Raw genomic sequence first — 27,756 nt, forward strand, 5'->3', positions numbered from 1 at the left:
GCGAGAGCGAGTGGGAGCTCCCACTCCGTTGTGAAGGTGGGACAAGAGGAGAGCCGAAGAGATGATTCACTTGACAAGGCCACACGGTGAGCACGCGAATATTATTTTTCAGTAATTTTTTTGTTGCATACCAGGGGCGAGACAAACAACAAGGATCTATACTCTTTGGTTCTTTCGGTAAAGTCACGTAGGTGAAAAATAATAATAAAATAAAACATAAAAATAAGAATAAAATTAAAATAAAATTCAAAATAAAAATAGAAATAACTAAATCAAATTACGACGTTTCGATTGCAACACAAACAATCATCATCAGGTGTGGAAATCACAGATAGAATTGTTTTACTAAAGTGGATTTTCTAGCTGTGATTTCCACACCTGATGATGATTGCCTGTGTTGCAATCGAAACGTCGTAATTTAATTTAGTTCTTTTTATTTTTTATTTTATTAAAATTTAATTATCATTTTTATTTTTTAATTTTTTCACCTACGTGACTTTACCGAAAGAACCAAAGAGTATGGATCCTTGCTGTCACGAAAACTTCAAATCTAGAAACAACAAGCAAAACAAGGAAACAGTAACAAAATTAGCTATTTATACACCTCCCCCCAGGTGAAGGGGTTAACAGTCACACCTGTTGGAGGTTATCTGCCTGTATGATGATCTTGCTGTGTGCAAGACTCATTGTGGCAGCGTTACTGAAGTGGGGTTTTGTTTTTCTCTCCGGATGTTGACAACACAAGTGTAATGCTGCCTTGGGAGCCTGTGGTCTTTACATTGTCTCAGAGAAGTAAATATATCACCTAAGCAAGTTAGCACTCGACACATCATTCACTTTACAAGTTAGACTCGGTTTTATTCTTCTATTATTACACTTAAATATTTGATTTGTTTTGTTTGTTTATAAACTATGGATTCCAAAAGATCACTTCGTACCATTCGCATTGCTCTGTCGTTAGTGCTGGCGGGAATTTTTTTTTTAAATAGTGGTTAATAAAAAAAACACTGAACGTTCTCAATCATCTAAGATTCGACTGTTATTGGCTTTAGGACATTTGAGGCGGTTTGAACGTTGATGATAATGACAATGATGAGTTCTAGTCGCGTAACAATGCATCGATTCATACTTTAAATATAGATGCAAAAGCACCACGATACATACATCGAACGGTGAAGTTTTTCGATCCGTATGTTTTACGTCGTGGGTTCTTGTAAACATTCCAGCCAGGTAGAGGCTGTAACATTCACCACAATGTAAAGCACAATCAATTACGGAATCGTGATGCTAAATTGTGCCAATTGATTTCATCTCGAGGGAGAATTATTCAGATCCCGAGTTACCACAAAATTGTGTGGCAAAACGACTTGGTTTGTGATATCAAGTCAAGGCTCTAGACGTTTTGAAGAAAAATACATTGAAAACATCCAGTTTATTCCAGACAGAAATAATGCAATACAAAAAAAATCCCGATACAATTGCAAAACCACCCTTTTCAGTTCACGTTCCAAGTTTAGAAAGCGAAGAACAGGCTCTTGACAAAAAAATATTTTTAGGTTTTTAAAAATCCTGTCGGTTTTACAACTTAGAGAAAAAAACACATGGTATAAATCAATACCCATGACTAGGGTTGCCATCTGCCCTGGTTTTGTCGCAAGTTCTTTCTCGACTTGAGGTAGCCGTCCTGGGATATCTGTAAATCTTCCCAGGACAATAAAAGTCATTTTTTTGTAATTTGTGAAACACTGCACCAAACAAGAGGATTCGTGTACGTGGAGTTTTCTCTCCTCCGATACTGCGAGATATTCGTCGTTTTCCTGTGTACCTCAAAGGTGGCAACCCCATCCATCCATGACCCCTTCATAACGTTCCTGAAATGAGGTATGAAATTGAATTTTCCACTGCTTAGTGAGGAATCGTGTTGGAGTGAGACTGAAACTGCGATTGGCATTGAAGAGTGCCTCAGGCAAGAGGTCACTACAAATTAAAAAGTGTTGTTCTCAGGACCATGGCTTGTTGGATTGTTTTACATGCTGTCAGTTTTATTAACAAAATGACAATAAATACATTTTATAAAAAAAACCCACCAGTGTTATTCTTGTCAGAATACTGTCTATGAAGCACAAGTTATTGCTAAGATTTATTGAGACTGTGGAAACAGCAATTACATCATAACAAGTTGGCAGACTTAAAAAACAATACAGTAAAAACCCCTGGCTATCCAGACTAAAAGGAGCAGCCCTGACCCGGGTATCTGAAAGGGCTGGCTAGCTGCAAATGCATTGCACATCTATGGAACAAAACATCAACAACCCTGTAAATCACACTTAATATCGCTAAAATTAATTTTAAAACTTTTTTTTACATACATTTACTGTACTTTGAAGACCATGAAATAAAATACAGACCAAAACAATTTAAGTACTGTGCTGTACTTTGAGTTTGTGGTATACTGCACTATACTGTATGTGGGGGAGTGATGGCGCAGTGGTTAGCGCGCTGCGCTATGAACCCGGCGACCCGGGTTCGATTCCCGCTGACGGCCACCACCAGTGACGATTATCTCAACTGGTCCTGGGACTCCCTGATGCCAAATAAGTACCGGTGCGGTGTGTACAACATCGCCAATGTGGAGACAAAAGGTAGTCGTGCGTGGTGCTGGCCACCTACCCCCTTGTGTGCCGTGCCACCTCATAGGTGCTCGCGAACAGCACTTTCCCCAACAGTCCGATGACGGCTATACGGGGGATATTTAAAAAGCACTGAGTGTAGGCCTACACTGTGCCACATGGTCTAAGCAATCCCAGAGGCTGTGGGGCAGCAGGTTCTTTTTTAAATCCTTTATATTAAGTTCGCTTGCTTGCTTGCTTGCGCGCTTACGACCGTGCAAATCTTTCGGTCGTTTTTTATTTAAATCCTTTATATTAAGTTCGCTTGCTTGCTTGCGCGCTTACGACCGGGCAAATCTTTGGGTCGTTTTTTTACCCACTTCCCGTGATCCAATCGAGCTGACATGTTCCACACAGACTCGTTGTGCGTGACAATTAATTTTCGTGAAAATGTTTTTCCAAAATTTTACACTTTTTAGGAACAAAAAATTATATGTAATTACCAATTGCTTAATGGTGCCAAGCAATCATCTGACCCATAGGTTGCAGCCATCTCAAGCCAGAGGACGAGAGGACTCTAGCCGCCACGCATATAAAGGATTTATAGTGAAAAACTTTGTTTTTACGGGTTAATTTTTTTATTTTGCCGAGCTTCGTCTGGACAAACGTGAATTTTGGCTAGCCAGAATTTTACTGTATTAAAATAAGATACCAGAGAAACACTTTTTATAGTTCCTTGAAGTGAAACCAACTGAACCTATAATTAGCCACTTCAGATGGAACTCAAATTAAAAACAAATCCTGTGTACACATACATATATATCTTTTTACACATCATAACCAAAAGTAACAATTCCTCGGCCCGACCCGTTCCAGCACAAAACTGCGTCTGCGACGTTCGTGAGATTTAAGAAAGCCACGAGGAGAAAAGTGGCGTGGTCCCACCAAATCTCGAGGCGAATCCCAACCTCGATCCCCCCCCCCGATCTATTTCGCCATCTCGCCGATGAACTCAGTCCGTGCAGTGTCCCAGATCTGCGTCGGGCAAGAAGGCCGGGTTGAAGGAGGGCTGCGGGCCCCCCGTGAGAGCGACGGACCCCGCCGATGACCGGGGCGGCGCGGGAGACGTCCCGGAGCCCGCGAGGCGGATGGTGGCGGCTGCGGCGGCGGCGGCGGTGGTGGCGGCGGTTGTGGTGGTGGTGGTGGTGCCGAGGCAGGCGAGGTCGTGACGAAGGGTGACGCGGCGCGAGCGACGCGACCGACGCCAGAGCGCCGCGACGATGAGGACAAACAAGGTGGCCGCCGTGAGGAGCACGCTGAGGATCAGCACCTGCACGGAGGACGGCCTGCTCCGGCCTGCGAGTCGCACGCCGGGGGGAAAGCGCAAAGGACAGTAGGATTGTGCCGCGTTAAATGCGCATGCCTGTCAACCCATTCGGTTTACTCCGTTTTTTTGTACAAGAAATTTTGTACAGCCGTTGCAATACGGGCAAAAAAATTTTTTTGTATTCTTGGTTCTTTTGGTAAAGTCACGTAGAAGGGAAATAATAAAATAATATTTTATTATGTTTTTAATTTATTATTTTATTATTTCCCTTCTACGTGGCTTTACCGAAAGAATCAAGAATATGAATCCCTGCAGTCACGAAAGCTTTGAATCTAAATTTAGTTTTTTAGTCTAATTGTGTTTCTCCTTTGTGATGGGACTTTGTAGGATGAACGTTGAGATGAATAAGGGCACGGGGTGACCAGTAAGGTCAGAGTAATGGTCTGTAGTAAGGGGTTGACAAGAGTCAAAGTGCCGAGCTGGCATCGCTGGGATCCTTGGCTTCACATGCAAGTTTAAGCCAACCGTGATTCAATTCGGATCTCGAGTGTAGCGAGTTGATGGTCTCAAACCCGGTCACCGATGGCCACACGTTAAAATTACCGCAATAAATTCGGTTCCGCGCTAATATATCTGGACGAATTCCAGCTCTGAAGATAAAACATCGTTTCTGACTTCTAGATTTGAAGCTTTCGTGACTGCAAGGATTCATATTCTTAGTTTTTTCCGGTAAAGTCACGTAGGTAAAAAATGAAATTATTATTATTATTTTATTTTTATTAATTTTTATTTCATTTTTTACCTACGTGACTTTACCGGAAAAAAACTAAGAGTATCGTTTCTGACTGTCACGCGATAAACGAAAGCCTACAGGAGGCATCTGCCGTGATTGCAGAATGGAAGACGTCATTCCAGCGCTCAAGCGGCCGCTGTGGGTCGCCTACGGGAAGAAGACAGAGGAACCGAGAGAGAGAGACCGACCGGCTGCGTCCCCTCTACCTGCGCCAGGGCGACCCGCAGTCTCGTGCTCCGAGCCCTTGCGCCGGATGGGCCCGTAAGAGACGGTGCGCGCCGAGGTGACCTCCCTCCGGACGCGGGCGGTGACGTCGTGAGGCTCCGTGCCTTCCTCGCCGTCGCCCGACACCACCAGCTCGCATGCCTGCGGGGGACCAGCGGGGGACCAGCGGGGGTTACGGAGCCCTTTTCGCACGGCAACTATCCATCAGCGGCCTCTGCGTCGCCATTATCTCCCTTCGAAAGCCTCATGCCGACTTGCGTGTGTGCGTGGGCTCACGTGGGTGCCGGTGGGCTCACGTGGGCTTGGCCCTGAAGTTCTCACGGTGAACTAGAGATGTGCTCTCCAATTATTGAACTTATTATGTATGTTCATTATATGTATGTTCAACGTCTTTCGCACCGTACGTAGCCAACCGCGCTTATCGGAGGTGCGGGGGCAAGGGCAACAAACTAAACACAAAAAGCAGTTCTCAAGAAATGACCCCTTAATGTATTCTTATCCCAGATCTCCTTTTAAAAAGGATAATTTTGTGTCGGTGAGTTTGGCCACATGAAAGCCATGGTCGTCGCATAACAGTCAAACTGATATTTGAATGCTCAGAGCTTGAAGGTATCCAATTTAATTGTAGAACCAAAGTTGATGCGATGGGGTTTTTACGTGTCGTCATTGGTGACTGGGCCGAAACTATCAACTCACGACACTCCAGAATACAGTTTAATTAAGACCCTCCGCCATCCAACATAGCCAAAAACGCGCAATTGTCACGTGTACAAGCGTTTGACTGGAAAACTATCGCCGTTTCAGCTCATCGATAAGTTGCAGGACAATTCTCCCGAGAAAAATACTGGAAGCACGACGAGATACGATCGCAAAGTCACGCTCAACTGATATCACCGTAATGGTCACGCGGCGATAAAAATCACATCGCGCCACGCCGCGCAACCGTCCGAAGGCGGCACTCACCGGCACGCACTGCATGGCCGCGTCGTGGCAGATCTGCACGGTGCAGTGCAGGTAAACGGCCAGGTAGGACGCGCCGACAAACTTGAACATCTGCAGGTGGAAGCGGGCGTCCGACGCCTCCCCGTTGCGCACCACCGTGAGCGTGCTGTCCGCCAGCAGGGCCGGGCAGCTGCGGGCGGGAGCGGCAACGGGAGCACGGGAGGGTGGCGTTCGGAGCGCTGCCGTGTACCGAGGCCAGGTGGAACGTTCACGCACAGTAGCGGCGCTCAGGCGTAAGCGAGCCGAGAGAAAGCTTGGCTCAAGCAGCTTCAAGGGTCCTCGGATTTATGAATGAATAAATAAGGGTGCGTCAAATAGCAACTGAAATTTGTAGCACGTCAATTAACGTAAGAAGCGAATTCATATTTAAGATATTTGTTTTTGCGAAGGTGTCTTTTTGTCTACATTTCTCTCGTCTCACTCCTTCGCTGTTTCGTTTATTATCTGTTCTCTCACCTCACAGAGGGGTTTTATTAATTGAACGGGAGGGGGGGGGGGCAAAAACATTGGTCCGTAATGAGCTCGCACCACCACTGGGTCACGCATCAATACACTTCAATAATAATACTGGTAGGAACCTCCTGGTTACACCAGCCCACAGGGGATTATTGTGTCCATCCGTCCGTCGTGCAGGGAGGGGCTGGGTGGGGATTGAGGGGCTGGGTGGGGAGGGGAGGCTGGGGAGGGGCTGGGTGGGGAGGGTGGGGCTGGGTGGGAAGGGGAGGGTGGGGAGGGGCTGGTTGGGGAGGGTGGGGCTGGGTGGGGGGTGGGAGGGGTGGGGTTGGGTGGGGTGGGGCTGGTCACCCCGTGGTTCCCTTATAAAACTCAACGTTTAACCTACTCACGCCGGCTTGTGCCCGCCCTCACAGTCGGGCATATTTGCGAAATACACCACGCCGCCGTTGACCCTGCCCATTGACCGAGCAACCCAACGTTCCTACCAGCTCCCTCCGCAGGAATGTGTTGCAAAAAACAACTTCTGCGCTGACCGGCTGCCAAGAGGCCCGTCTGCAGTGACAATCAGTCGACATCGCACGTTACTGCACATTGTCCATTACCTGTCCTGGATGAAGATGTGCTGAATCGAGTGGTAGGGGTCACTAGAAGGGGTCGCCCAGCACCTCTGCACCCGAAGGATGAGATGCGCCGGCAGCTGTAGAGGGCGGCACACGGTGATTGCGAGCACTCGTTGGGGGCTATGGCTGCTCATAGCGGCAGATGGGTTTGTAAACTATAAACTAAACAGTTTTTTTTATTTTACCAGGTAAGGCCCCACCGAGCTACGTAGCTATTTTCAGAAGTGACTGCGGCCACAAATGATAGCTCGACGAAGTGGCCTATCACGCGGAAATGTATTCTAAATGTGGAGAGGAAAACCGGAGGACCCGGAGAAAAATCTCCACGACCACGGGGAGAGAGACACGCATACTCCAAATATACAGCAGGCATCGTCAGGGTTGGGATCGAACCCACGACCTCCTGTATCCCAGGCGAGTTGGTTAATGTCTTGCCACCGCGTCTCCTCCGGTTAATGGAAACGTTCAGTTTATCGAACAAGTCCACTGAAAGTTGACTTTTGTGTCTCGGTGAGACACCACGAGTAACCAGAGGCATTAAGATGATATCTGCTTGGGGTATGGGGTGGAGTGTTTCTCCCGGTTTCCTTCCACGTGTCAACGATCCTTAATTATACGTAGGATTGCAGAGCATGGGCAACAGTTGGCACCAGCTCATCACGTGGCTGACGACTTTCCCACTTGTCTAAGTTTCATTCTCTAATTACGAGAGCGAGCGGGCACTGTGGGGCACGTTACAAGTTGTGGGGCGCCACGGTGGCTAGGAGATGTTAACTACCTCGCCTGGTATACAGGAGGACGTGGGTTCGATCCCGACCCTGACGCCAGTATATTTGGAGTTTGCGTGTTCTCCCCGTGGATTTTTCTCCATGTCCTCTTGTTTCCCCCTCCACATTTAGAAGCATGCGTTTAGAGTGTTTGGCTGCTATAAATTTCCACACGATGATGAGCCACTTCGTTGAGCTATCATTTGTGGCCAGGTCGCCTCTGAAAAAGAGCTACACGGCTCAGTGAGGCCTGACCTCGTAAAAGAAAAAAATGTTCAATTTCGATGTAAAGCTTTCGTGACTGCAGGGATTCATCTTCTTGGTTCTTTCGGTAAAGTCACGTAGAAGGGAAATAATAAAATAATAAAAATAAAACATAATACAATAATTCTCACGACGTTTCGGCCACAACGCAAGCAGCCGTCCTCAGGTGGAGAACAGGTCTGTCGGAAAGACAGCGTCTGAATGTTCAGACGCTGTCTTCTGAATGTTCAGACGCTGTCTTCCCGACAGACCTGTTCTCCACCTGAGGACGGCTGCTTGCGTTGTGGCCGAAACGTCGTGAGAATTATTGTTTTATGATTTATTTTTATTATTTTATTATTTCCAAAAGAATGTTCGTTCGTTTAAAATAACACATTCAATATGAATGAATAATCATTAACAATATGAATATCTAACAATCACTATTCGATTGATGACGACCTTGGTGACCGTGGCAATGGGATGTCGGCAGGTCATAATCACCATGTGAACGCGCACGTAGACGCTCTCCTCCAGGCTGAGCATGGGGATGCTGTTCCAGCGCTCCTCAAAGAGGCCGTCGCGGTACAGCTCCATGGAGATGGAGAAGTTGCCCTCCTCCGTGTCCAGCATCACGGGGCTGGGAGAGATGGGACGCGTGTGTCATTCCGCCGTCGTGGTGACACGGCATCGTGGTTGGGCGCGTTTGACGATTGTTGTAGACGTTTACGGTTCAGGCCTATGGCCACCCTGGTAAATGCTGTAGGAAAACCAGACTAAACACAAAAAGCAGTTCTAAAGAAAGTAATTCTCAATGTGGATTTAAAAGTGTAAAGCTCCAGTGGCTCCCTAATATCGGAAGGAAGAGCGTTCCAGCAGCGGCCGCAGAAGCGCATCTGAAGGCGTGCAATGCGGTGACCATTTATGTTCGATGGCCAGCCACAAGCAGCTGTTGCGAGGATGACCGGAGTTTGCGTGATGATGGTTTATGTTCCTTGACGAGACCAGGAAGGCGCTGCCTGCATCACGGTGGGTGTTAAAGATCGCGTGACGTTATTTGAAAGGGAGTGGGGCCATGTGGTCCAAATTTTTTTTATTGCAACGCCTAAACTGGGACATCGAATTAAGATAGACACCTATCTTGGATACGTACGGTGCGAAAGAAGTTTAACATACATACCTATGTGTGTTTACGTCCCAAATGACCTGGAGAATGTTGATTAAATACAGAATAAAGAGGCTGTGTGTGTGTACGTGTGCAGGCGATCTGTGCCTGTCTTCAGCGTGCTGCTACTCGTTCACAGCACTCGCCCCAAAAAGCATGTTAATGCAGTGTATGTTGAACTTCTTTCGCACCGTACGTAGACAACCGTGCACATCGGAGGTGCACAGGTAGCACAACAACATCGGAGGTGCACAGGTAAGACAACAACATCGGGGTGCACAGGTAAGACAACAACATCGGAGGTGCACAGGTAAGACAACAACATCGGGGTGCACAGGTAAGACAACAACATCGGAGGTGCACAGGTAAGACAACAACATCGGAGGTGCACAGGTAAGACAACAACATCGGAGGTGCACAGGTAAGACAACAACATCGGAGGTGCACAGGTAAGACAACAACATCGGAGGTGCACAGGTAAGACAACAACATCGGAGGTGCACAGGTAAGACAACAACATCGGAGGTGCACAGGTAAGACAACAACATCGGAGGTGCACAGGTAAGACAACAACATCGGAGGTGCACAGGTAAGACAACAACATCGGAGGTGCACAGGTAAGACAACAACATCGGAGGTGCACAGGTAAGACATCAAAATCGTAGGTGCGGGGAAAGGACAACAAAAGGCGTCGCACGGGATATTTGTATTTGCGTGCACGTGCGTGCGTGCGCGTGCGTGCGCGTGCGTGCGTGCGTGCGCGTGCGTGCGCGTGCGTGCGCGTGCGTGCGCGTGCGTGCGCGCGCGTGCGTGCGCGTGCGCGTGCGTGCGCGTGCGTGCGTGCGCGTGCTGCTCACCGCACGTCCACGTGCACCACGTTGCCCCCGTTGGCGTACTGCACGAGGTACGTGACCGGGTAGCGGCACGAGAAGGTGATGTTCACGTACGTTCGGCTCACCACGCCCGACACCTTGTTCTGGATCGTGTTCGTGAACACGATGTGCTTGCCGTCCGACGCCTGTGTGCTCCGTGTGCGTGCGTGTGTGTGCGTGGGTGTGCGTGTGTGTGTGTGTATGCGTGTGTGTGCATGTATGCGTGTGTGTGTGTGTGTGTATGCGTGTGTGCGTATGCGTGTGTGGGTGTGTATATGCACGTGTGTGCGTGGGTGTGCGTGTGTGCGTAGGTGTGCGTGTGTGTGTTTGTGCGTGTGTGTGTTTGTGCGTGCGTGCGTGTGTGTGCGCGAAAGGGGAGCGGTGGTGTAGCGGTTAGCGCGCTGTGCTACAAATCCAGGGACCCGGGTTCGATTCCGGCTAACGGACCAACACCAGTGACGATTATCTGAACAGGTCCTGGGCCTCCCCTAAGTCGACTCAGCCTCAAATTACTACCTGGTGCGGTGTGGAAACATCACCACTGGGGAGACAAAGGCGGCCGGGCGTGGTGCTGGCCACCCACCCCCTCGTGTGCCATAGGTGCTCGCTCACAGCACTTGCCCCAACAGTCTGTTCAGGCTATACCGGGTAATCTTTGTCTTGTGTTTTTGTTTGAACACAGACATTGAAATGCGTCAATCTCAGGAATAACGCCTCGGAGAATTCTCGCCGCACGGACGTGAATTGTTGAACGAGGATCATCGTGAAGAGCATCACAATCAATGTGTATATCCGGGAATGCAAAAAGGAAGTTGTCATCGCGAGCAATCCGACCGTCGACCCATGGACACGCACCACGATGCATACAGGGAGAAGCTGGTGGCGCAGGAGGGTTAGAGATAGAGGGGCAAGATGTGCCGGGGAATAGGAAGGGATGCTGGAATGGAAGTCTCCGAGATCAACCAATCGATCAAGTCTTTATTTCTATAGCGCTACTTCGTGCAAAAGATGCAAATCAAAGTGTCGTCCAGGTAAAAGAAAAAACATTGTCAAAAGACTCAATCGCAAGAACAATTAAGGAAATTTCCAGACAAACCCAATTCGCATTATAATCAATTTCTAGCGAAGGCATATATACAACAATATACATATATAAAATAATCTTAAGTAAAAGCAAATTTTAAAAGTAAGTTTTTAGATTTAACTTAAAATTGCTTAATGATTGTGAAGCCCTCCGACAATCAAGGCAGGTAGGGGAGGAGGAGGGGGGGAGGGGGAGGAGGGGGGGAGGTGAAGGAATGACCAGGCCGAGATGTCAGGGATGAGTGGGTGATGATGAGTGGGTGATGATGAGTGGGTGATGATGAGTGGGTGATGATGAGTGGGTGATGATGATGATGAGTGGGTGATGATGATGATGAGTGGGTGATGATGAGTGGGTGATGATGAGTGGGTGATGATGATGAGTGGGTGATGATGAGTGGGTGATGATGATGATGAGTGGGTGATGATGATGATGAGTGGGTGATGATGATGATGAGTGGGTAATGATGAGTGGGTGATGACGATGATGAGTGGGTGATGACGATGATGAGTGGGTTATGACGATGATGAGTGGGTGATGACGATAATGATGATGAGTGGGTGATGATGATGATGATGAGTGGGTGATGACGATGATGAGTGGGTGATGATGATGAGTTGGTGATGATGATGATGATGAGTGGGTGATGATGACGATGAGTGGGTGATGATGATGATGAGTGGGTGATGATGAGTGGGTGATGATGAGTGGGTGATGATGATGATGAGTGGGTGATGATGATGATGATGAGTGAGTGATGATGATGAGTGGGTGATGATGATGATGAGTGGGTGATGATGATGATGAGTGGGTGATGATGATGATGAGTGGGTTATGACGATGAGTGGGTGATGATGATGAGTGGGTGATGATGATGATGAGTGGGTGATGATGATGAGTGGGTGATGACGATGGTGAGTGGGTGATTATGATGATGATGAGTGGGTGAGTGGGTGAGTGGGTGATGATGATGATGATGAGTGGGTGATGATGCTGATGATGATAATGAGTGGGTGATGATGATGATGAATGAGTGGGTGATGATGATGATGAGTGGGTGGGTAATGATGATGAGTGGGTGATGACGATGAGAGGGGAGGGGAGGGGAGAGAGAGGCAAAGAGGAGGAAGGAGCGAGCAGAAGTGATGCAGTCATCCCAGCCCTCACAAACCGCGGCCTAAATCGATCGCACTCAGAGTAACAATCACCACCTCGAGTCATAATGATTTGTCAAATTTGTGGGAAGTAAGTTTTTACTTGCTCAATAGGTAGTGCACTGGACCCATAGGTTAACACAGGACACCCGTACTGAATTAAGACCTGCAATCCTCCAATCATGAGTTGTCAATAACACTGCCCCAAAATGAAAAAACGATATATATACAACAGGAGACGTTTCGGCCAATGTCGCTTCTTCATAGCGCCTGCTGATTTTATTTTCTTGTTGGTATTTGTGTTTGTGCACCACTGCCAACGTAGGATCACCAGAGAATCTGTTCAATGACGCGTCGTGCTCTCTCAACCACTGCGCCACCCAGCCAAGTATTGCATAGAACTCCTCCTATCTGCAACCCTATTACCCGTGGCTCCTATTATCCATAGGAACGCGAAAAAACTCCAATCGTCCGCTGCCCTATTCTTCCAATTATCCGCGATCGTCCGCATCCCTTTTTTGCCCTCGGATAAAGGGGAGTAAAATCGCGGGCGGCCACACAGATACATGTGATGCGCCACGTTTTGTCACCCACAATTGCTGGGCCTGGGAAGTTTCGTAATGCTGCGTGTGGGCTGACATGAGATGCGGTTTCAAGACATTCCATCGGGAGGGCACTCACGGTGACGGTTCCACAGTTGGAGTAGTTGGTCTTCACTTGGAAAACAAAAGCGTCTTCCGTTTCAGTGCCTCGGCACGAGCGGTCGTTGAGGTGCAGGTCGTAAATCTGGGGTGGGTGGCGGGGAGGAGGTGGAGAAAAAAGAAGAGCGAAGGGGGAGGAATACATTTAAAAAAACACTGCCAGGGATTCATCTTCTTGGTTCTTTCGGTAAAGTCACGTAGAAGGGAAGTAATAAAATAATAAAAATAAAACATAATAAAATAATTCTCACGATGTTTCGGCCACAACGCAAGCAGCCGTCCTCAGGTGGAGAACAGGTCTGTCGAGAAGACAGACTCTGAGAATTATTTTATTATGTTTCATTTTTATTATTTTATTATTTCCATTCTACGTGACTTCACCGAAAGAACCAAGAAGATAAAGGAAGGCCTTTACGCAATCATATTGCAATCGGTTCTATCGGTGTCACGTGACGAGGCAAAATGACTCTCATTCATTCAGAACTCTGGCAGGAAGCGATAAATTACCCATTGTTAAAGGGCGCCCTCTTAAGCGACCCGTCCCTAGACGGCATGATGACCAGTGGACGAGACTGGCGATAGAAGGGCAGCCAAAAGGGGGTGAACGTTCCCTAGAGAATGACCACTGCAGGGACGGGGCTGGCTCGTGTGCAGGATGGAGATGGATGGACCGCGAACGAAAGCGATGGCGTGGGCAGGCCTTCATCGTGCAGAGGTTGGACAATGGGCAGCGATAATGTAGTCCCGTCAATTGCCCCATGTCCACTCTAGACAGTGCGCCTATTCAAATGCCTTACTTACGGGGGTGTGTGTCACACGGCGAATCGAATGGAACATCTTCAGCGGTTAGAACTGGAGTGTGCCGAAACTAAAATGTGTCCACTGTAGACGTTGCACCGATTCAAATGCCTTACTACGGTGTGTGTGTGTGTGTGTCACACGGGTAAATCGAATGAAACATCTTTCAGCGGTCAGAACTGGAGTGTGCCGGGTATTTTTTGTTGCGAGCGACAGACCAAACGTAACGCGACAGCGTTTTGCCGTGCGGTCGTTGGTGACCGCACAACTGTGCCCGTTCATGCGCCACACTCCGGGAGGCCCAGTTGAACCCAGCGGTTGTCGCCACTTACTCATAACGCGTTGGCACATTTAAAAAAAATTATAAGTTTGAAAAAGAGCATCCCATTACGTGCACGGCAAACCAACCTGTCATATTTACAATCAACTGCACGTTCAGGCTGAGATCGTGAACTCGCAACACTCGACAACCTGGTTCGATCCATCTGAATATTTGTTTATATTTCGATTTAAAGCTTTCGTGACTGCAAGGATTCATCTTCTTGGTTCTTTCGGTAAAGTCACGTAGAAGGGAAGTAATAAAATAATAAAAATAAAACATAATAAAATAATTCTCACGACGTTTCGGAGGAATCCGATGGGCTACAAAGCTCGTTTTTCACAGATGTCCAGTCGGGGCAGCGGGTAAGAACGCTGCAACGCGGCTGAAAAACCAGGATTCCAACCCATGATCTCAACAGTGCTGGCTCCGCATGTGTGAAAAAGCGCTTTATAGCTCATCGGATTCCTCCAGTATAAAACACATATTCTGATTCAGTATCAGCCCCCCTCATTGAGCCACCCAGTCACCTCCACAATGTTCCCTGTTAATGGCTTTTTTTATGCCACGAGTCTGTTTGTTCCAGGCACTGAAGCCCAGCATCTGAGACGCGTTGGCTGATGATGACATCAGCATAATGTCCTGGACCACCCAGACACGAGAAGCCTTCCTTGAACGCAACAGGTCACGACCGCCCGTCAGGCTGATTGAGTGCAATATTCAGACGCTACTGGGAATGCCCCATTTACATTCAACGGCAAGAAAGTGTTTTCAATAAGAAAAAAAAAATACGTCACTTAGAAACGGATTGTGTAAATGTTATTTAGCAACCGACAACGTTGTGAGTGCCATAGGCAGGGACTTCCCTAGGTCGTGGGTGGTGCGGGTATCTGGGGAAAATCGCGGGTTGCCCCCAAAAGCGCGGGGCCCGGGGCTAATGCCCCGATTCTCCGTACCATGGGAACGGCTCTGTCTCATCACCCCATTGCACGATTTTGAAACGGGTGGGGGCTTTGAAATTGTAATTGCCTTAACCAGGACCAATATGCCAAATTAGTCCAATTGTCAGGTTGAAAGTATATTTTAGGTATATGTTCACCTTATTTACACAAAACTACATTTATTTTTTTCTAATGACTCCTCATGATTTGAAATTAATCAAGCGGTACCATGGGACCTTTTTGGCACTATCAAAGTATGAAAATTAATAATAGGATGTACCCTTTCTAGCAATAAACCAGGTGTTAAGATGTTCAAACACCAAATAGATACCTCTTGCAAGGAATCAAGTCTTTAGAAGGCCGTCTCTGGTGTAGGCCAATCAGTTTGAAAGACGATGCATACACAATCAGAGCATGTTTGTTTGCATGTTCAGCCCAAGTGCAGTGTGTGGTTAATGCAGACTTGATTGCATACAAAAATGCATCTATGTGGTGTTTGACCATCTTAACACCCGTTTTATTTCCAGATAGGGTAAGAACCCTATTCTTATTTTTCATAGTCGAGCGGTCTTAGTTAAGTTCTCTGAACAATCGTAACAAACAAAAAAAGCTACAAGCTTTATACACAAACCATACACATAGAGAGCGTACAACCTCCAGAGTTTCCCAAATTGCAGTCCATGCAGCCCGCCACCACGCTCCGAGGACTCTCTCCGCGACTACCAATTTACTCCCCATCAAAAAATCAATTAGCTCGTTTCCGCGCTGCACACACCCGATTATCGTGAAACACGCCCCACGTGACTCGCTCAGCGACTTCACGCTGCCCGCGTTACGCACAAACACGTGTGCACGCGCGCGCGCGCACCGAGATCTCCAAATGTTGTGGATTCACTCTTCAAACACACCGGTGGGCTGAAGAAGTAACTAATTGGAGTTTAGTTAACGTGACACATTTTTTACTGATTGGCCGTGTCGGGTGGTGGAGGGTTGCGACACATTTATACGTACGCGATCAAACCCAAAAAACATTTTTACGAATAATACTGGTCGCGAAAGCCTACGTGTTAAACTGATCTCAAACTTAATTTGAATTAGCGTGAATTGCTTAGCGTGTCACGTGGGACGTATTTAACAATCATCCGGCGTGTGGAGCGTGAAACGAGCAAAACATTGTAATGGAGAGTAAATTAGTAAAGGCGGAACGACGCAGCGTGATGAGTCACGAGGATAGAGGTTTTGGAAAATCTGCATCATGACCCATAACCTTAAACGACAGGGTCCCTGGCCTGTAAACGTAAGGCAGTTAGTTCTCCAGCACTCGATGAGACACTCTCTGTCAATCGATCAATCGATCTTTATTGTATGCGCCAATATCGCCCTCGATGTCTAAAGCGGTGCACGGTTTATTTTGAAAAAAGATGCACACCCAGAAGGCCGTGAGCCGATGGGTTCTTATCAAAATATTGATTGTTTTTTCTACGCGAAGGCAGATATATGGATATACTAAGGGGGGTTATTGCCCATCTGTTTGGCTGTTTCTACTCTCCACAGCCATGTGAGTGCCTATCTTGTCCTCCGTTCATTACAGTGTGTTTATATATGTTATTCACTCGCCAATGTTAGGCACAATTATTTTATCACCAGCGTTACCAGAGCTTATGGGCAATGTTGCTAATTTGCAATTGAGTTGTATGAGGCCTGACGAAGGTTACTGCAACAAGCCTGTCAACCCCTTATCAGTGCCGACCTCATATTCTTGGTTCTTTCGGTAAAGTCACGTAGAAGGGGAATAATTTTATAATATAAATATTTATATTATAAGGAAATAAAATAATAATAAAATAATATCTATATTCAGATTTATTTTATTTTATTATTTCCCTTCTACGTGACTTTACGGAAAGAACGAGGAATATGAATCCCTGCAGTCACGAAAGCTTTAAATCAAAATTTAGTGCCCTACCTTATTTCAGACCAATTCAGACCGTATTGGTCACCCAGTGCCCCGTATACATCTCAACGTTCATCCTGCAAAGTCCCATCACAAGGGAGCAACACAAACAAACAGACAAAACATTGTATTTGTTGCCCGTATGGAAACGGCTGCACGCCGTATGAACCTGAAAACTAAATTTTCCTCGACAAGAATACGGAGTGAACCGTTTGGGTTGACAGGTATGTTGCAAGATCACAACAACAACAACCACAACACACCTTGGACAACGACTTACCTGCACGGGCGCATTCCGGTTGGTGAAATACGACCTTGGGATGGACACCTCCATGTAGTCCTTGGTGCAAATGACCGTCTCGTTGATGTCTGAAGGTGGAGCACAGCAGACGCACGCTCAAGACTACTACGAGCAAAAAGACAACAACGAAAAGGCCACCCACACCCCCGATTAGATGCAGAGATCGGCCGATCAATGTGCCGCTGTTGGCGAACTTCTGCGAGAGCCCAGCTTGACCAGCAACCAACCCTCGAGAAGCGTCATCCACCTGTTGTAAATGCCAATTATGAAATTTTGGTAAAATTAATAAAAATTAATGAAATTTCGAAAAATGCGTAGTTCGCATACATTATGCTAATGTGTGTAATTATATATTTGATGGCATTCCACGTTTCCCAGATGCCTGTCGTGGAATGTGGCGAGTAGTGGGTTTCTTTCATTATTTAATTTAAAAAATATATAAAAAATGTTGGCCTAATTATTCTTAATATTATTTTTTGGATAACGGGGCATAGATACAACACACCCGACGTCGAGCCTCGTAATGACACTTGTTTAGGCTGAGTTAACCTAGAGGGGAGGCCAGGTCATGTTCGGATTAGCAATCCGCCACTGGCTCTGTGCGTCACTATCCAGCAATCAAAACCCAGAGTGTTAAGGTCTTCAGTGCCTTGCCAAAACCACAACTACAACCCAACATGCGAACTCCAAATATACAACAGACACCTTGTATACCAGGCGAGGTAGTTAACATCTCGCCACCGTGGCGCCCATGTTGATTGGCTTGTGAACACAGTTTAGAGTTTCAAAGGGTTGCAATATACCGTCGTAAATGTGAGCCGTAAGCAGCTCAAATTAAACGACGGCGGAGCAATGAAACATCAGTCTCGTTTGCGTAATTGTTCCCAATCGTTCGCATCGCATTCAACTCACCTGAATAACGTTGAAACGGAAGTTCGCGTTTTGTGACAGTCAAAGACGGACACGACACGACTCTACAATTGGTGCTGGCACGAGGATTTGGTTGGGGCAGAAGTAACAGGAGCCATGCTCACCGATCACACGAGCTGTTATCTGCCTCGCCTGGTATACAGGAAGTCCACGGGTTCGATCTCGAACCCTGGTGGCTGTATAATTGGAGTTTGCATGTTCTCTCCACGTGGTCGTGAGGATTTTTCTCCGGGTCCTCCGGGTTTTCCTTCCACGTGATAAGCCACTTGGTTGAGCTATCATTTGTGGTCAGGTCGCCTCTGATCTGATAATTTAGTTTTACCTACTGGATATCTTTGAAAAAGAGCCGTATATCTGATTCTGAGCTACAAGTTCCCCTTCATTATCATCATCATCATCATCCACGATCTCGCCCTACCACCTCCTCACATCACATCTCACCCTACTCCCTCCCCCTGTGCCCTCTGCTCCAGCAAACAAGGCATGCTGTCAAAACCCCACAGTCACCCGCTGCTCAACAGGAGGTCTCGCTTCTTCTCTGTAGCTGCTCCCATTGTGCGCAACTCCACTCCACTGGCTGTCGGCGTGGCCGACTCCAACTCCTGTTCTAATCCAGGATTAAAGCTTCCTTCTGCTCCGCTGCCGACGACGGATCACTGCGCTAAGTCTATTCAATTCAGCACAGGCCAGGCCCGGCACACAAACCGCACCTGCGGTGAAGAGCAGACCATGCATCGTCGCTCGCCTGCTCCAGCGTCGTCTGCTAGAGAAGCCGAGCACAGCTGCTGCTGCTGATGATGATGATGATTTAAGCATCAATACTGCCCCTCGCCGCACGTGGTTTGTCATCGATCTAAGTTGTTCTTATGGACTCGTTTTGTGATTGAACTCTTTCGAGTGGCGTCAAATAAAGTGCTATCTCTTGGCCATAGTCTCTGGGTGTGCGCGTGGTTCATTCCGTGTAATCGCTTGGGTGAATCTCGACTTGTGTGTGGAGGCGATGCAGTATATGCAAGTCTCGCATGAGGTGGCGTTCCGAGGCACAAACACAGAGAAGTCGATTCCACTGTCCCCCTGCATGGCACACTGAGTGAGAGGAGCTCATCCACTCGCTTCCCTGCGAGCCCCTAACACGACACGACCGTGCGCTGTGTCGTTAAAGCCACTTAGAGGAGTTGTGCATAATTCATTGCCCACCGACGCGGTCAGCTGTGAGCAATGCAGGCAGTATAAACAGGCGGAGGGGGGAGCGGTGGCGCAGTGGTTAGCGCACTGTGCTACGAACCCCGGTGACCAGAGCTAAATTGACGGCCACGGCTACCGTCAGTGGCGAGTCGTGTCTGAAACGGCCCTGGGAGCACCCTTCACCAACCCGCACTAAAACCAGCGTGGTGAAGTATGGTCAAAGAACTCCCAACAGCGAAGCAGCGTGGAGGAGGCATTCCACCACGTAAAACGCAAAACAGTGGTGCTACGTATTCTTGGTTCTTTCGGTAAAGTCACGTAAAAGGGAAATTATAAAATAATAAAAATAAAACATAATGAAATACAATTCTCACGACGTTTCGGCCACAATGCAAGCAGCCGTCCTCAGGTGAAGAACAAGTCTGTCGGAAAGACAGCGTCTGAATGAACACCACCAAGCTTGGCAGCGTATATTTAAGCTGGGTTAGAGGAGGAAGGGCGCCTTGACAAAGCATAATATGACTTTGAGACCCTCCCCACCTCCTACGCATTCCACAAGTAGTGACTAATCCCATATCTGCATTTTCCATAAATATGCTAAATTCATCTGTTGATATGCAAATTCCTTTGTCAAGGCGCCCTTCCTCCTCTAACCCAGCTTAAATATACGCTGCCAAGCTTTGTGGTGTTCATTCAGACGCTGTCTTTCCGACAGACCTGTTCTTCACCTGAGGACGGCTGCTTGCGTTGTGGCCGAAACGTCGTGAGAATTATTTTATCATGTTTTATTTTCATTATTTTATTATTTCCCCTCTACGTGACTTTACCGAAAGAACCAAGAAAATGAATCCCTGCAGTCACGAAAGCTTTCAATCGAAATTTAGTGGTGCTATGATCCATCAACCTCGGTGCCTTCTGTAGCGACGCTTTCCAGCTGCTTGTGACCTGTGCCCACGCGCGAGTGGTCCATCATTTAAAAAACATTTTTTTTTATTAAGCATGTGGACAACTCTGGACCGGTTTTCAATTCCTCTGAGCGTCCTCGACAGCAGCAGCAGCAGGAGCAGCAGCAGGGGGTGTGGGGGTGTCGTGGACGCTGCTGCCCTTACCGGCTGTGGCGAGCGAGTGCCACCCCCCCAGCAGGGCCAGGGCGCACAGGAGCAGCGTGCGGTGGGGCGCGTGGTGGGGCATGGCGCCCTGCGGCGTCTACGCACGGACAGGGCTGGCGGGGAGGGAGAGAGAGAGGGGGACAACAGGGGCAATGGTGAAGGAGTTGTTGCTCGTGCGCGAGAACCAGAGGTCGCAACCGGGTACCCGATACCCGATACCCGGCTACCCGTACCCGGCCGGGTACGGGTAGCCGTTTGCGACCCTGGTGCGGCCGGGTACGGGAACTGGTAGACCGTGAGTCACTGGTGAGTAACTGTTTGTCACTCATGTCCCAACGTCTTGTCTCTTCTCACAATTCAAGTTCCTAGAATCAACCCACCCGCACCTGCAACATGGCTTCATCCCAGAGGTCGCAATCAGGTACCCGATACCCGTACCCTACCCGTACCCGGCCGGGTACGGTACGGGTACGGCCGGGTACGGGTACCCGTTTGCGACCCTGGTGCGGCCGGGTACGGGTAAGGAATCAAAACCCGTTTGCGACCTCTGGCGAGAACTAACTCCGTTTAAAGACCGAGACAGGAGGGACTTCTTCACAATTGTCGCGAATCGCCTGATGAAGCCGGCTGTAATCACCAGAGAAACGTCGTAAACGTTGTGGGTTTACTCTCCAACACACCGGCGTGCTGAAGTAGTAACTAATTGGCGCGTTTTGTTTACGTGACAAACCTGACTGATTGGCTGTGTCGGGTGTTTTTGGGTTTGATCGCGTAAATATGAATGTGTCGTTATACCCGACACAGCCAATTAGTTAGGGTTGTCACGTAAACAGAACGAGGCCAATTCGTTACCGGTACAGCACACCGGTTGTGTGTTGAAGAGCCAAGCCACAACATTTACAATCTGAGTAATTACAATTTTGTAAATGTTTATACTCTTTGGTTCTTTCGGTAAAGTCACGTAGATAGAAAACATGTAAATGTTGTGGCTTTGCTCTCCAACACAGCCGAGGAATTTTACGTGTGTGTCGTTAAACCCGCCACCACCCGACACAGCCAATGAGTAAGGGTTGTTCACGTAAACCGAACGTGGCCAATTCGTTACTAGTACAGCACACGGCTGTGATGGAGAGCCAAGCCACAACATTTACATTTTTTCTACCTTCGTGACTTTACCGAACGATCCAAAGAGTATAAACATTCACAAAATTATAATTACTCGTAATAAATTGGCATGTTGTGCTTACTAATTGTCAGTGTCGGTGTTGTTGGGTTTAGCGACACATTTATATTTACGCAATCTCACCCAAACAAACTTCGATTATGGATTCTTACTTTCTTCATGCAGTCTTAGTCCAGCTTTGTAATGTCTTTTGTTTGTTTATAATTTAGATACAATATATACTTTAGATCTCGGTTTGTGAGCGCTTGCATGACTGCATTGATTCCCTACTGAGTCAAAAGCCTTTTCATAGTCTACAAAGGCGGGGTATAATAGTATTTGATATTCATTATTCTTTTCTAGAATGTGATTGATAGTACGTGGTATATGGCATAAAAAAACTATATATTGCCGAAACCCCACTTGCTCGCGTTTTTCCACTATGAATTATTTTCGCTTATAATGTATCTATAAGCTTACATAAGAGGCGAATGGGTTTGGCATTTGACGTAAGGTTTTTTAAAAAGCCATTTCTGATAAGGAGAGATGATCGAGGCGTTTCATGCCTTTGTAAAACATTTCTAGTCAAAAGCTCCGCTCATTTTGTCGCAACAACTGGTCGAAAAACTATGTCGAGCAAGTTTGCTGAATACATTAAAAAAACATATCTATTGCCAGAGGGACACACATGGAAAAACATTTCTCATTACGTTAACCGCGGCCAATTCTTGAACACGAATCATAATCACAACGAGGTGGACACAAACAAAGAGGCAGATGAAAGCAGGTTGGGAGCGCTTTTTCAAAACTAAACTTGATAATAAAAAAACAATCAGCCTCAACAGGGACGTTTTAAAGAATCGTTGCGTGTTACAAAGCGAAGCGACGCGTCGATTAGAAGCGAGGACATTGCCGGCGAGGATGGAACGCCGGACGACGACAAAGGAGGGGTGGGGGGGGTGCAGGAAGGAGCGTGGGTCGGTGCCGCGTGGGGGATGAGACCGCGGGGCAACGGGGAAGGCGCGGATCAGAAAAGGGCGCGCGCGCGAGTTGGAGTGATCGATTTCGATTGATCACGATTGAGTGATCGAGTTTTAGTGATCAAGTTCGAGTGATCAGCGATCACGTTCGAGTGATCACTGTAGAGTATATGGCACGTTTGAGTGATCACGTTTGAGTGATCAAGTTTTAGTGATCACGTTTGAGTGATCATGTTTGAGTGATCACGTTTTAGTGATCACGTTTGAGTGCGCGGAAGAGTTAACTCGGACTGCAGGAGGGGGAATCCGATGAGCTGTGAAGCTCTTGTTCACATATGTTCAGTGTGGGGTGGGCGCGGCCTCAGCCAAGTTACAGTAAACAATAGAACAACAATACAACAACAATACAACAACAACAATACAACAACAACAAAATAGAGGAAAAGGTGGGAAAGTCATTAAATATAAATACATACTTAATTATGAGTCCGATTTATCAAACTTGTGCAAGGCAGCAACAGCAACAACAACAACAGTCCCAGATCACAGCAAGATAACGCCCCACAGCAGTAGCCCCTCAACGCAACGGCACATGAACACTATGGGAACCACGTGAACAGTGGACTATCGATCCACAGCAGTAGCCCCTCAACGCAACGGCACATGAACACTATGGGAACCACATGAACACTATGGGAACCACATGAACACTATGGGAACCACATGAACACTATGGGAACCACATGAACACTATGGGAACCACATGAACAGTGGACTATCGATCCACAGCAGCTCAGGATCAAAGTGACAAATCGCATTCGCAAATGCGGCCGTTCTGTAATCCAGCGCCAGTATTCTGCTTCGGGCTCTTTTCGTTTTCTTCTTTGTTTTTGGCAGGAAAGATGCACGAGATGAGGCGGTGCGGAGAACATCGTGACGACGAGGGGATGAGTTTCGGCTGTTCGAAGGCTCGTGATGTGGCAGTGGTGGCCAAAGTAAGAGAATGATGTCACGTGTCGCATCACAAGGCTGCCGCTTCGAGAAACGACTGAAAATGATTGATACATGTACGCTGATGATACAAATAGGAGGGAGTGGATTATTTTGTTTTGCTTGTCAAAGAGGTTTGCTGCTCAAAATCGCATCGAGGCATTGATCGTCTCCCGTTGACGGCCAGGGGTGGAAAGTCCACAGTACGATGGCGGGAGTAAGTTTAACCGAAGCCGTTCTCGTTGTATCGACCCCGATAGGATGACGGGCTGAGTTAAACCCCCCAACCAGGACTTGAACTCGCAACCCTTGCAATTGCGCGTCGCTCGCTCGACCATCTGGCCAGATTGGTTTAAAGCGAAGAAAATTAACAGCGAGGAAAACATTGAAAAACAAGTAGGGAAATAAAAACACTGCGATGCAAAAACACATGCGAGAAAAGGTGTATGCATCTCACTGGGCTGTGGTACTTTAGAAAGCACGCGAAACACGTGTCAATCACACTGTCGCCTTTAAAGGAAAAACATATATATAATCGGTAACGTTATTTTAGCAATGGTCCTTTTTCAAAGCAATTTTTTTGCCCGAGCAACATATTTTCTTCACGCCATTGTGAAATGCAACTTTGCCCGAACGAAAGCGATATATATATGTTTAAATGTTACGTATTAATTCTACTTTGTTTTGTTACGCTCTACATAATAAGCAGGGCGATTGCCCAGCAAGTCACCCAGCGCGCACTCTCCCTTGTGAAGGCCACGCCGTGGGTCTTGGTGACAACAGCGGCGGCGTTAGACCGCGTACATAGTATACGTGTGTGTCGTTAGACCCCGCCACCACCCGACGCAGCCAATTAGTGAGGGTTGGCACGTATTAACAACGTGCCAGTTCGTTAAGAGCACGGCACACCGGTTGTGTGTCGGAGAGCCAAGCCACAAAATATACAATCTGAGTAATTACAATTTTGTAAATGTCGATTTAAAGCTTTCGTGACTACAGGGATTCATCTTCTTGGTTCTTTCGGTAAAGTCACGTAGAAGGTAAATAATAAAATAATAATTATTATATTAATTTTGTAAATGTTTATACTCTTTGGATCGTTCGGTAAAGTCACGAAGGTAGAAAACATGTAAATGTTGTGGCTTGGCTCTCCAACACAGCCGTGTGCTGTACTAGTAACGAATTGGCCACGTTCGGTTTACGTGAACAAACCTTACTAATTGGCTGTGTCGGGTGGTGGCGGGTTTAACGACACACACGTATATATGTACGCGATCTAACCAAAAAACAAATCCCTGTATTATGGATAATATTGGCCGCGAAAGCCGACCACGTGTTCAACGACCACGTTCGCTTTTCCCCTTTGTGACGTTGCAACTCGGGGGGCAAGTGGCCCACGTGTCGTGGCCGGCTGGCAGGTGAATCCGCTCTCCCTCTCTCTCTCTCTCTCGCCTCACCTGAAGCTTCACCGCACGCCTCACCTCTTCCACGCTTGGCGGAACAGCTGAGCCGGCTGATGTCGCCGAGGTACCGCTCGATGCGACTTCTGTGCGCGAGGAGGAGGAGGATGAGGATGAGGAGCGCGCCCCGGTCGTGTCGGATACGCGATCGGTGCGCTGCTGCCTCTCGAGTGCGTCCGCGCCACGGGCGGCGCGAGAAGGTTCAGCGGACAGACACCGCCCTGGAGAATCTCTTGGGGGTGGTGGTGAAGGGGGCGGCGGTGGTGGTGGTTGTGGGGAGGAGGGGGGAGCCACTGCACAGTTAAATAGGAGGATGTGATGATGATGGTGGTGGGGGTGGTGGGGGTGCGATGGATGGATGGGGAAGGGAGCAGGGTGGATGGAGGCCGTTGCGGGGGTGGTGGTGGGGTGGTGGGGCAGACGGTAAATCTCAGGGCGAGTTTGTCTTTAAGAGCCGACCGGGCAGTATGACGCACAGGGATGGGGAGAGGGGGGGGCCTGGTCTTTCTGAAAAAAGTGCGCACGCTTCAGAGGGCGTCAGTAAACTTGAATTCAGTTTTGCCTTTTTAATTGCGTAAATGTCATCGCCGTCGGTTGAGACAATTCCGAGAAATGGTAGCGGTTTGTTTGCGCTTGAGTGGAACTTGTACGGCGAAAAACAATCCCAGAAATGTTCCTTGCGCTGTGGCGAGGATGGGGCAGGATCCAAACATCGCGAGGTCTCAGGAGATCCAATCAAGGGGACAAAAGCAGGAAGGAGGTGGTTGAATTAATCACTTCGTCGCCAACAGTTCTAGCACCAACGGGACATTTATATCCAACTAGCGGGAAGTACCCGGCGTTGCTCGGCGAAAAAGACACACACACACATCGACTTACACACACACAAACACATCGACTTACACACACACATATGGACCCAAACACACACATCGACTTACTCACACACATATCGACGTACACACACAGCGACTCTCACACACACACACATCGACTTACACACATCGACTTACACACACACATATGGACCCAAACACACACATCGACTTACTCACACACATATCGACGTACACACACAGCGACTCACACACACACACACATCGACTTACACACATCGACTTACACACACACATATGGACCCAAACACACACATCGACTTACTCACACACATATCGACGTACACACACAGCGACTCACACACACACACACACACATCGACTTACACACATCGACTTACACACACACATATGGACCCAAACACACACATCGACTTACTCACATACATATCGACGTACACACACAGCGACTCACACACACACACAAACACATCGACTTACACACACACATATGGACCCAAACACACACATCGACTTACTCACACACATATCGACGTACACACACAGCGACTCACACACACACACACATCGACTTACACACATCGACTTACACACACATGGACTTAATTCCACACACATGGACTTAAACACACACATACATAGACTCACACACATCGAACTACACACACACATATGGACTTACATACACACACACATACGAACTAACACACATGGACTCACACACACATTAACTGACACACAGAGTCACACACACACATCGACTCACACACGCACATAGAGCCACACACACACATCGACTTACATATCCAATCATCTCCATGTTCAGCTGTACGTGCACCGCGATGCCAAGAAACCTCGCGGACTTAGCCAGGGACACACACACACACGTGCCGATGAATGTAAGCACAGATGATGGCAAGAAGTAGCTACAAACTAGAGTTACGAACACAGGCATCAAATTGTCCGTGGCTCCGGACTGAACCGGGTTTCTGCGGCGGCAAAGTTGAAGACGCGAACGTACGCCTTGAACTTCTTTCGCGCCGTACGTAGCCAACCTTGCTGTAGAGCATCAACCCCACTGACTCTAAATGACGCACGAGATGTCAGTGACCTCCGACGGTGGTTGTTGTCGAACGGTTTGTTGGACAAAGCGTATCCGGAGAGGGTTAAAAGAGTTAATAAGTGGAGTGACATTGGTTGGGTTACATAAATAAAATTCACTTTTCTCTACGATTCCTCCACGTTGACGCATGTCGTGTACGTTGAACTTCTTTCGCGCCGTACGTAGCCAACCGTGCTTACCGGAGGTGCGGCGGGAGCCAAAGACAACAAACTAAACACAAACAGCGCTTCTCAAGAAACGAGTTTCGATCTAGAAGATGATTTAAAAGTGCAAAGCTCCAGCGGCCTTCCTGATATCGGAAGGAAGAGCGTTCCAGACGGCCGCTGAAGCGCGGCACGATGCGGTGACCGCCGCCTTTTGTCCGATGGGCAGCGAAAATCCGCCGCTGCTGCCGCTGCTGCTGCTTCTTCAAGGATGAGCGGGGGGAGTTGAGGCGCCTCCAGCAGGTGTGGGAACGAGACGGAGTTGGTTCGTGCGTCAGCGTCGGCTCCGCTTGCTTTGTGGTCTCAAAGGTGGGCACGGGGAGAGAGGCGAGGGGGGCTCTGGGCAGGGTGGGCGCCTAGGGGGAGGTCGATTTTCGACCGTGTGCTGCGCGTGGCAGCCGGACCGGGCACTGCGCTACCCGCCAG

General features: G+C 47.9%; 1 protein-coding gene across 1 annotated transcript; it reads right to left on the reverse strand.

The window, feature by feature from the left end:
• Positions 1 to 3,621: 3,621 nt before the first annotated feature.
• On the reverse strand, positions 3,622 to 25,396 carry LOC144947802 (uromodulin-like). Its single transcript, XM_078877155.1, has 10 exons — positions 25,145 to 25,396; positions 20,556 to 20,668; positions 17,311 to 17,399; positions 12,999 to 13,103; positions 10,065 to 10,225; positions 8,547 to 8,682; positions 7,015 to 7,109; positions 5,918 to 6,086; positions 4,936 to 5,095; positions 3,622 to 3,965 (listed from the first exon to the last, which is right to left on the reverse strand). Exons 2-10 carry the CDS (start codon positions 20,635 to 20,637, stop codon positions 3,622 to 3,624), a joined length of 1,341 nt encoding a protein of 446 aa, XP_078733281.1. The 5' UTR covers positions 20,638 to 20,668; positions 25,145 to 25,396.
• Between the last annotated feature and the right edge of the window lie 2,360 nt (positions 25,397 to 27,756).

Source organism: Lampetra fluviatilis, chromosome 47 (assembly GCF_964198595.1).
Source record: "Lampetra fluviatilis chromosome 47, kcLamFluv1.1, whole genome shotgun sequence".
Lineage (NCBI taxonomy): Eukaryota > Metazoa > Chordata > Hyperoartia > Petromyzontiformes > Petromyzontidae > Lampetra > Lampetra fluviatilis.

Coding starts and splice junctions, on each gene's coding strand:
- LOC144947802 (XM_078877155.1), bottom strand. CDS start 20,637: ATGCCCCACCACGCGCCCCACCGCACGCTGCTCCTGTGCGCCCTGGCC. Junction 8,683..10,064: donor GTGGTGCACGTGGACGTGCG/GTGAGCAGCACG, acceptor CATCTCTCCCAG/CCCCGTGATGCTGGACACGG. Junction 5,096..5,917: donor CGGCCATGCAGTGCGTGCCG/GTGAGTGCCGCC, acceptor GGTCCCCCGCAG/GCATGCGAGCTGGTGGTGTC.